This window comes from Delphinapterus leucas, chromosome 6 (assembly GCF_059928025.1).
Source record: "Delphinapterus leucas isolate spDelLeu-1000000601 "Yukka" chromosome 6, BTC_Dleu_Yukka2, whole genome shotgun sequence".
NCBI classification, from domain to species: Eukaryota; Metazoa; Chordata; class Mammalia; order Artiodactyla; family Monodontidae; genus Delphinapterus; species Delphinapterus leucas.
This window is the reverse complement of record NC_143134.1, coordinates 103,271,084-103,282,395: the sequence shown is the minus strand read 5'-3', so window position 1 is coordinate 103,282,395 and position 11,312 is coordinate 103,271,084. Positions and strand designations below refer to the sequence as shown.

The following is an 11,312-nucleotide window of genomic DNA, read 5'->3' as shown; positions in this document are numbered from 1 at the left end:
TTAGGCATTTACACCATGTCAGGCACCATTCTAAGCAATTTACATGTCTTATCACATTTAATCTTTACAACACTATGAAAAGGCCATTATTGTTCCTAATTTGTTGATAACGAAACTGAGGTAGAAAGAGGTTAAGAGATTTACCCAAGATCATACAGTTAATAAAGTAGCAGTATAAGTATCTAGGCAGGGTGATTCCAGAACCTGTATCCTTAACCACTAAACTTTTATATTTTCAGTGAAGCACAGACTCAGATGTTCAGTTATTTGTTCAAGGTAACAAGAATAGTAAGAGCTAACTCTTAGGTAGAATACAGGTCCTTTGCCTCTTCACTCAGTTGCTGCTTCTGACACTAGCATATGACGTGGTCCCTCTCCTTAAGGAACGGAGGGTCTAATTTGGGAGACAAGCTATAGATACAAATAAAATTTTAAACTATGACTGTATATGATTAAGCACTGAACTGAGTGCCACTGACAATATTATGGCCCTTCAAGGGGAATGTATCAGAGTGAGCTGGAATGGTAAATAAAGGCTTTATGAGAAGTTACATGAGCTGTTGAACAGAATTATCTGGGATGGTAGTGCTGTATAAGCAAAAGAGAGGCTGTAAAAATGAGAATACTCTGTTCAGGTGATATTGTTCTGACTGTGGTAGAGCGGGTTTTTGTTTTGTTTTGTTTTTAGTAGGTGTTGTAATAATGAGAATGGTTATTTAAGTATTTGGAATCTGGTATAACTTGAAAAAATTACATTTGTGAACAAATAAAGATAACACCATAATGTAAAAGGTGAATGTTTGGCTTCCTTGTATTAAGTTTAAAAGAAAATTCCAGAAGCTAACGTTTACCATTCTCCTTTCTAGTTTCAGCTGTTTCAGTTAGGGGAATGACAGAAATCTCACTCTTGGATCAACGGAAAGCAAGTCTCTTTGTGGAGGAGTTCCCTGCGAAGTATGTATCCTTAATCCCAAATTTCCCCTTTACGTCTAGAAGATGAATAGTGAATTCTCCAGACACCTAAGAGAGAAGATCCTTTCCTTTACATCCTCACAGGTTTTCTTCTTTTATCCAAAAAACAAGCCCTAGTCTGAACCACAAAGGAGGGGTTAATCGAAATTATTTACAGCCTCTTTTTTATCTTTCCCTCATTTATCACATATTAACAGTTTTCTATGCATTTGTATTGCAAAAGACAGAAATAAAGCCAAGACGCTATTATGCTTTTAACAATAAGTAAACTTTTGGTGGAAAGTGTCTATAAAAAATCCTTTATATTAAAATCAGTCTTTTTATCCCTGTAGTAGAAATGCAGATTATGGCTATTTTCTAACATACTTTGTCAAAACGTTATTGATTATTAGTTCAGTCATTCATCAGATATTTATTGGATACTATTCTGTATGCTGGATACAGGATAAAAAATGAATAAGATACAGTCTCTACTCTCAAAGAACACAAGAAAATAGGGAATAGAGATTTATAAATAAATAATTACAATAGAATGTGGGAAGTACAATGCCAGAGATAGGAACACAGAGCATAATATGAGGAAGAACATCTAACCCATTCTATGATGTTCAGGTAGACATAAAGTAGAGATTTTAGTGCAAATGTAAATAATTTACTCTGCTGCTTCACTTCATGCAAAGAGTACTGATCAGACCCAGGAAGGATTTAGTTATTGTTCAGATTTCCAGTTTTAGTAATTTAAGTTTTCCTCAGTTACTCTTGAAAGAAACAAATAACCAACTTAAATGTGTCCAGCCTCTAAATACAGAGAAGCCCAATTTACTATTTCTGTCATCTAGGAATTTAAAAATCAGATTAGGAAGATAATATATGAGCAGAAAAAATTAACAATGTTAAGAATTAGATGATAATATAAAATGACCATCAAAAGGTCTATCACAAGGTATAAGGTCACTACAAAGTATCTATCACATGATTAAACTCTAGAGCAGGGAGGAAGCAGAAAAGTGTAGTAAAAAGAGCTCTGCACTATGAGATAAAAGATGTGGACTTGATTTGGAAAGTCAAGTACTGACTTCTCAACAAGTCATTTTCTCTCTCTGATCCTCACTTTCTGTATCAGTATAATGATGATGAGTCAGTGTTTCTCAAACTTTAATGTACATATGAATCACTGAGGATCTTATTAAAAATGGAGATTCTGATTCAGTCAGTCTGTGTTGGGACCTAGATTCTGCACTTCTAATATGCTCTTAAGTGTGCTGATGCTGCTGGTCCAGGAGCCTACTTTGAGTTACAAGATACAAGATGCTCTCTAAAATTTCTTTTCACCCTAAGAGTTAGATTGGTAGGGCTGTGCCTTTATAAGCAGGAGAGATCAGCTTCAAAAAGATGTTGGAACTGAGCTTCAGCTGGACAAAGAAGGATAAACTAAGTTGAGAGAAAGCATTTCAGGCAAAGGAAACAGCCCGTCTGAATAGAAGCAAAAATGTGCAATAATTACTCAACAAAGGCAATGATCAGGCTCAAACAAAGGATTCCTGTATGAGAGAAATGCGAGGCCCTGAAGGAATGGGCACCCCATCATATCCGACCCTCCATTTTGCAGTACCAAGATCATGTCCATGGCAAAGAAGGTGGAATCTGTGGCACCACGTAGAATAAAATTTATATTTCTCTGCCTCCCTGTAGCCACGTGACTGAGCTCTTCCCAAAGCATATAATCAAAAGACGCTTATGCAATTTCTAAAGAATGTCCTTAAAAGGAAATGGTGTGTCTTTCTCCTCACTTGTCTCCTTCCTGATGTTATGATAGATTACAGATGTAACAATTGGTTCCAGCAACCACCTTGGAGTATACAGAATAAGAACTAAATCTAGGAATGGCAGAGTGGAACAAAAGAAGCCTCAGCCCCTGATGAATTGTGAAACTGTCTCACTAGCCATGACCTTCTAGCCTCGAGACTTTGTGTGTGTGTTTTAGCCATCATTAATTTCAAGTTTGTCTCATGAAGTGAAATTTAATTTTTAATAGCCTTTACTTTTTAGATCAGTTTTTGGTTCACAGCAAAATTGAGCAGAAGGTTTAGAAATTTCCCACATCAAAATTTAATTTTAAATTCGGGAACTTTGTTACCTAATGGAAATTAAGAATAAACATTCTGATCATTAGCACTACCTAGATTTCCTAAACCTTGCTTTTCCTCTCTTTCTCACCTCTGTTTCTTCCTCCTGTTTTGTTACTTCTTAATATTGATTCTAAGACCTCAGTTTTTTTACTTTTATTAATTTGTTGGTACACTGTTTTAACATATATAGGCATTTTCTGTCATGTGTCCTGAAAAACCTTATGTTCTTCAAAACTGCACACTAAAAATAACAGGGCATACAGAAAATTAGCTTCTGTAGTCACAGCTATGCAACTTGCAACAGAGCACTAATAAAAATAATAACTATTCTAATTTGTTTTAAAAAAAGACCACCAGCATACTTGAAAAGACATGTTAAATTCCTAACAAATAAATACATATTAGGGTAAATATAGAAATTTGAAAAAAATGAAAATATCTTAATGGGCAGGCTAAAGGAGGAGTTGAGGCTACTGAATTATGGAGACAAGGGCAAAATGCAAAAAGATCATGGAGAACCATGCAGTAAGCTTCCTAGCTTCTAGGACAGAGCTCATGGCCAACTAGAGCAAGAGGAAGAACATATAACAACATTCTCTATTCCTCTGTGGCTTGCTGCATTCAGATGAATGCAGTTGAATACAGGACATTGCACATATATTTAGTTCATGTACACCTCATAATAACTATGTGAGATGGGTATTACAATCCCAACATTATATGTAAGAAACTAAGACTCAGATTAAGTCAATTGCCCACAGACATGTAGCTAGTCAATAGTTGGAGTGAGGATTCAAACCCTCAAACCCTAGTCTTTATGACTTCACACCCTATACTCTGGTTTGGTTTATATAACATCTTTATTGAGATAAAATTCATATCCATATAACTCCCATTTAAAATGTCCAACTCTGGGACTTCCCTAGTGGTCCAGTGTTTTAACACTTTGCCCTCCAATGCAGGGGGTGCAGGTTCGATCCCTGGTTGGGCAGCTAAGATCCCACATGCCTTGCAGCCAAAAAAACAAAACATAAAAGAGAAGCAATATTGTAACAAATTCAATAAAGACTTAAAAAATGGTCCACATCAAAAAAATCTTTAAAATTTTTTTTAAAAATTTAAAAAATAAAGTGTCCAGCTCAACAGTTTTTAGTATATTCACAGGGTTGTACAACCATCACTACAATCAATTTTAGAGCATTTTCATCAACACAAAAGAAATTCTGTACCTATTAGCAATTACTCCCTATTCTTTCCCTCTTACCCTGGACAGACAACCACTAGTCTTCTTTCTGCCTCTCCAGATTTGCCTATTCTGTACATTTCTTTTAAATGGAATCTAACTAAAATCATACACCAATTCCAGTGGGGGCGGGGGGGGGCGGTGGTAGAGATTTCCCCACACCATGAAGCAATGCTCTAACACCAGCTGGGTGTCTTACAGTTCAACTCAATTCTGACACTATCAACCTGGAGATAGCATCAGATCCCACAGGTTAAGGGTTTAGTTCTATAAGACTGCCCCCGCACCCCACACTTTAGATGCCATTTGCAAGGTTATCACCTGTGCTTCTGACTGACCATCTATAGATTGGAGGTTCCAACAACCCCCTCTTTGGGTTCAATCAACTTGCTAGATAGACTCAGAATTACAGTAACATTTTACTTACTGGATTACCAGTTTACTACAAAAGGGAACAGTCAGATAAAAGAGATACATAGGGCAAGGCATGGGGAAAGGGCATGGAGCTTCCATACTCTCTCCCATCACCCCACTTTCCCAGCACCTCCATGTGTTCAGCAACCTGGAAGCTCTCTTAACCCTGTCCTTTTGGGTCTTTAGGAAGGCTTCATTACATAGGCATGATTGATTACATCACTGGTCATTGGCAGTTGATTCAACCTCCAGCCCCTCTCCCCTTCCTGGAGGTCAGAGGGGTAGAACTGAAAGTTCCAATCTTCTACTCACATGATTGTTTCTCGTGGCAACCAGTCCCCATCCTTAGGTGCTTTCCAAAAGTCACCTTATTCACATAACCAAAGATAACTTTATCGCTCTCATCACTTAGGAAATTCCAATGGCTTTAGGAGATCTGTGCCAGAAATGGATATGAAGACCAAATATATATCTCATGTTATAAACCACAGTATCATACATACAATATATGATCTTTTGTGACTGACTTCTTTCACTTAGCATAATGTTTTTAAGTTTCATCTATTTGGTAGTATGTATCAACACTTTTTTTTTTGGCCACATGGCATGAGGGATCTTAGTTCCCTGACCAGGGATCAAACCCTTGCCCCCTGCAGTGGAAGCGTGGAGTCCTAACTACTGGACTGCCAGGGAATTCCCAGCACTTCATTTTTTATGACCAAATAATATTCCATTTTATGGATATACCACATTTTATTTATCCATTCATCAGTTGATGGATATTTTTTTCCCCTTTCTGGCTATAATGAGTAATGCTGCTATAAACATTTGTTGACAAGTTTTTGTGCAGACATATGATTTTATTTCTCTAATGGTGGAATTGCTGGATCATATGGTAACTTTGTGTTTAACTGTTTGAGGAATTGCCAGACTGTTTTCCAAGCAGCTGTATCATTTTACATTCCCACCAGCAGTATATGAAGTTACAATTTATTTACATCTTGTCAATACTTGTTATCATCTGTCTTTTTGATTATAGACATCCTGGTAGGTGGCTCATTGCATGTCATTGTAGTTTTGATTTGCATTTCCCTGATGGCTAATGACGTTGAGCATCTTTTCATGTAGTTATTGGCTTTTAGTATATCTTCCTTGCAGAAATGTCTATTCAAGTCCTTTGCCATTTTTAAATTGTGTTATGTGCCTTTTTATTATTGAGTTTTAAGGGTTCTTTATGTATTCTAGATACAAGTCCCTTATTAGATATGTGATTTGCAAATATTTTCTCCTGTGGATTATCTTTTCACTTCCTTGGTGGTATCCTTTGAAGCACAAAATTTTTAGATTTTGATGCAGTTCGATTTATCTACTTTTTCTTTTGTTATTTGTGCTTTTGGTGTCATATCTAAGAAGCCTTTACCTAAATCAAAATCACAAGGATTTACTCCTATATTTTCTTCTAAGAGTTTGCCTGTGATATATATTTTTAAAGACATAAATCAGATCGTGAAATGTGTCAGTTATTGGTGGTTTATCCATTTCATCAGTGGTACTCAGTTCCAGTCACCCTGACCTTTCTGCTTTTCTTAGACTATGCCAACCTTGCTCCCCTATTTTAAGCCTCTGTATGGCTTACTCCCTACCATTATTCAGGTATCTGTAGCTCCTCAGAAGGCCATTTACTAACTACACTCTCTAAAATATACCTTTTGTCAACCCTCTGGCTGTTACTTGATGTTCTAATATCTCTTTTTATTTCACTCATAACAGTTTTTCACCACCTGACATTATGTTATTTACTTATTTATATATTTGTCTATTGTCCCATTAGCAGGTAAACTTCATGAGCGCAAGAAATTTGTTTTGTTCACCATTCCACTCCCAGTGCCTAAAGAAGTGTTAGCACATTGTAGACACTCAATAAATATTTCATTTAAGTTAAGGAATTAGTGAACTGCAGTGGATGAATTTACTCAAAAAGAATGACATGGAAAGAAAGCAAAGACAATGTAGACTGGAAGCCTGGGAAACAGCACCACAAGTTAGGCAGAGGGAGTGGCACCAATGAACAAAGAATAGATAATATTGGACAAGGAGGAGATCCAGGAAATACTGGTCTTTACAGTTCACTTATATCTAGGGAAAGAGAATTGATGGGGTTTTCTCAAAACTATAGTACAAAGGATTTTTATAAAGTACTGACTCTATCAGTAATATTTATTTTTTTAAAAAACAGTTATCTAAGCACTAAATTTAGAAGTCTATAAAGATCCACATAGGAATCAGTGTTCTTATGAGTAATATGGACCTCGGTGAGTTGAAATATTTTTTCTTGTACCTTGTATTTTCTTAAAGAGTAAAGCAGAAACTTTAGAGATTTTTCTATATATGATTTGGGTATGACATGTTCATTATTTTTCTCTAATTACATTGAGGAATTATATTGATTTTGGTTCTTTCGGTCTGTACAGAGAATTATTAAGGCTAAAATATTTTAGGATATCATAAAAAATGTATATCAGAACGTGTAGCTAAATTGCCAATAATATATTTATCTGTTGCAAAAATCAGTGGAAAGATCTCTTTTAAGTCCAAATACCCCAATGATATAGACAATGGCAGATATACCTGGATCAATCAGGAAACAGGCAAGGTACAGGCAGGGTGTCAAGGGAGCCAAAAAAACAGTTCCCAGGACTAACAACAGCTGGAAGTTGTTACCACCCTAAGCTTGAAGGAGCAGTAACCAAAACAGTAAGAACTGCAGCTATGGGAGAGAGGCTGTCTGATAAAAGATATAACTGTTGGTAGAAGAATGCAGCCACTTCTCCAAACTGTGGCCCAGGAGGGAAAGATTTGGAAAGAATAATATTTCAACCTGTTTGTTTTCCCACCTTTGATCTCCTGCCAGTGCTTCCACTGGTTGAACGCAACCAGAAAACAGAGCAAGGGAGCCTAGTTGGTTCACAGAGATCAGTCTCCGAGGTTGTAGAACAGAATGTAAAAGGTTGGATAATGACATGGAAAAGCAGACATTCAATATCCAGCACAAGGGCATTTTGGCAATGCATGGCAAAGTCTAAAAATCTATGTATCTTTAACCTCATCATTTCCATTTTTAGGAACTACATTTTGAGAAAACGATTAGACAAGTGCACAAAGATATTCCTTGCATTGCTGCTCATAATAGCAAATAATTACAACAAGTTTACATTTCCAATACTAGGGAACTGGTTGAATAAATTATTATTTACCAATACAATGGGTTCTTGTTTATCCACTCAAAAATGAAGTGAATGTACATTGATTGACATGTAAATGTGCTCATGCTTCATTGTTTAGCAGAAGAAGAACAGGTTACAGAATACTATGTACTTGAATCCACTTTTATTTTAAAATATTCCAAAATAATTGAGAAAATACAAAATTTTAAAATTCATCTCTTGAATGGTGGAGCTATGGGTAATTTTTCTCTGGATCTGTTGGAATTTGATAATTTTCTACAGTGAACATATACTACTTGTTAATAAAGATGTTTTAAAATAGGACATACACAAAATCAGTAATTTTCTAATGTCACAGGAAAACAGTTACAGGAATGGTGACCGAGCTTAGCTGTGAATTTGAGGAAATTGTTCCAAGTTCAAACCCAGACTCCCAAACTGAAGTAGAAGAAGCCAGCTTATATAACCATAAGGACTACAATGAATTCTTTACACTTGTCAACTGCTTAGAAAAATGTCCATTACTTCAAGCACAGAAGCAAGGTAAAACATTTGTTATTTCCATTGTTGTAAAACATTTCTTACTAATATACAAATTTTCATTTCGGTGATTTTTTTTCTTTTATCGGATTTTTAAATTTTTTATTTTGCTAAGGGTATTCACCCACAAAATTGTAATTCTGAGTTTCACATTAGTGAAATATTTTCTTTCATATTAATCCCCTTTTTGTAAATGTAGTTGTTTTTGGAGTTTAAGTGTGCTGAGCTTGAGAATAGCCTCAGAGGTTTGATCATAGGTTGCTCACAACATATTGCTATAACGATATTAGCATCTATGTACAGATCTGATGACACAGCAGTCTGGTGTAACATTAAAGTAGTAGATTATTAAGTGAGAGTTATATTTTATTTTCCCAAATATGCTAAACATTTTCAGTCTTATCTAATTTATATGAAACCATAATTCAAAGTGGAGATAGAAAAGTTGCAGAATTAGGTCAAGAAATTCACTCTGTTTTTACAAATTTACAGTAAGTAATAATTAAAGATACATTTAATCCAAACTATATTCCAAATCTCTCATCTTACTAGAGGGTGATAAATTTTTCCAACTGTGTAAAAACTTGCTGAGAACTACCTTTCTTGTATGTATAACAACCTATTCCCTTTTTATATTGAAAAACTTATGTCTCCATTATATAATTGCTACTATCATTTAAGATATGCTTTAGCTTGAACATGAAAAATAATTTGGTTCTTTTAGTACTGTTTTTATGTAGATACATAAATGGTGTATAAAATTTTTAGTGCTGGCAAATATGTGTGTGATATAGAGAGAGTTAAATCCCTCTTATAGTTTGAGAAGATAGAGATTGCATTAAAGACTAAACTTGAGAGCATGCTATAATAGGAAGAGCCTGAATTTGGAGTCAGAAGATTTGATCATAGTCTAAATCTACTCTTAAAAAGTGGTACAATTTTGACAGTTATTAAAAAGTTTATGGTTTTCAATTTTCTTCTATAATTTCTTTCTTTTAGTTCATTCTTTTAATCTCTTATAAACAATTTTGTGGGGATCAAATTATATATACATATATGTAAAGATATGATTTGTAAAAAATAACAGGCTACCCAACCACAGCTGTTATTATATTAATGTGGCAAGCTAGAAGCATCTATTGGCAAATTTCATAATATCTGTCATCAGCTAGAACCAGAAGCTTCTTTAACTATTATACACTGAATGAAAATATGCTTGAGTTTCCCAAATACATATGAATTGTCCATATCCTATATCTCCTTAAGGGTCCTGTGTCATTTGACATCACTTTATAAATTTAAATTTGCAATTCCATTTATTTTCCTTGCAGTTATATTGATTGCTACCAGATTTATAGATACTTTGGTCTCACTGTCTAAATTTAAAGGAATGTATTATACTTTGAGATTCAATTGATACTGTAAATTTGCTGTCTTATAAGAAATATAGTTATTACTAAATTATAAGTTAATTCCAAACATATTTCTTTAAGACATAAAAACAGTGGGTATTTTTTTAATTATTTGTTGGTTTGTTCATATGTACTAATTTTTCTATAATATTCACATATTATTTGTCAAGAAATGTAACCATTTTTATGAATATCCTTTTAGACATCCCAGGAATATATAAAAACAAATTTTTAATTTTTAAAAATTGTACATGTACATAGTTTAGAGAGTCAAATAGTTATTCAATGTTTATAATAAAAAGCAGCAGCCCCCTAGCTTCATCAACCACCCACATGTATTTTAGCTTTATAAAGGTATAACTGACAAATAAAATTGTAATGTATTTAAAGTGTACAATGTAATGATTTGATATACGTATACATTATGAGAGGATTCCCACCATCAAGTTAATTAACACATCCATCACCTCACATATTTACCTTATTTTTTCTTCTTTTTTTTTTTGGTGGGAACACTTCAGTTCTACTCTCTTAGCAAATTTAAACGCTACAGTATTATCACCTATAATCACCATGTTATACATTAGATCCTCAGACCTTATTTACTTATAACTGCAAGTGTGTACCCTTTACCAACCTCTCTCTATTTCCCCCACACCCCAGTTCCAGCCCCTGGCAACCACCATTCTACTCTCTGTTTCCATGAGTTTGGCTTTTTATTTTTTAATTTAAAAAATTTTTTGGATTCTGTATATAAGTGATACCATGTGGTAGTTTTGGTTGTTCTCTAACTTATTTCACTAGCATAATGCCCTCCAGTTTCATTCATGTTGCAAATGGAAGGATTTCCTTTTTCAAGGCTGAACAATATTCCCTGTGTGTGTGTGCGTGTGCGTGTGTGTGTGTGTGTGTGTGTGTGTATCACATTTTCTTTACCCATTCATCTCTCAACAGACACTTAGGTTGTTGGCTATTGTGAATAATGCTGCAGTGAACGTGGGAAGACTCTCTTTGAGATAGTGATTTCATTAGACATCTGTTTCTCCCTTTACAACATTTATATCTTTTTTGGTATTACTATGCTGGCTAGGATCTCCAGTACATTGTTCAATAGAAGCAGTAATAGTTGCCATCCTCGTCTTGTTTGGATAGTAAAGGAAATACTTTGTTTCACCATTAAAAATGATGTAAATATTATTTCAATGTTTACATCATTTTCAATGGCAAAACGTTAGAAAAACTTACATACTTTATTGGGTTGAGGAAGCTTCTTCTATTCTGAGTTTGCTAAGAGCTTTTGATCATGAATGAGGACTGAATTTTATCAGTCCTCATTCATTTAAAATTTTATTAATGAATTTTATGTTTTCCTACATCT

At 34.6% G+C, this 11,312-nt stretch overlaps 1 protein-coding gene across 2 annotated transcripts in view; it reads left to right on the top strand.

Annotated features, from left to right (window-relative positions):
• Window positions 1-874: 874 nt before the first annotated feature.
• The window catches only part of SHOC1 (shortage in chiasmata 1), an 82,142-nt gene continuing 71,704 nt past the window's right edge, over window positions 875-11,312 (top strand). For both annotated transcript variants that reach the window (XM_022579053.3, XM_089913584.1), the window contains exons 1-2: window positions 875-954; window positions 8,341-8,525. In XM_022579053.3, coding sequence (XP_022434761.2) covers window positions 890-954; window positions 8,341-8,525 — 250 coding nt within the window. In that variant the 5' untranslated portion in view covers window positions 875-889. The remainder of the gene's footprint in view (window positions 955-8,340; window positions 8,526-11,312) is intronic.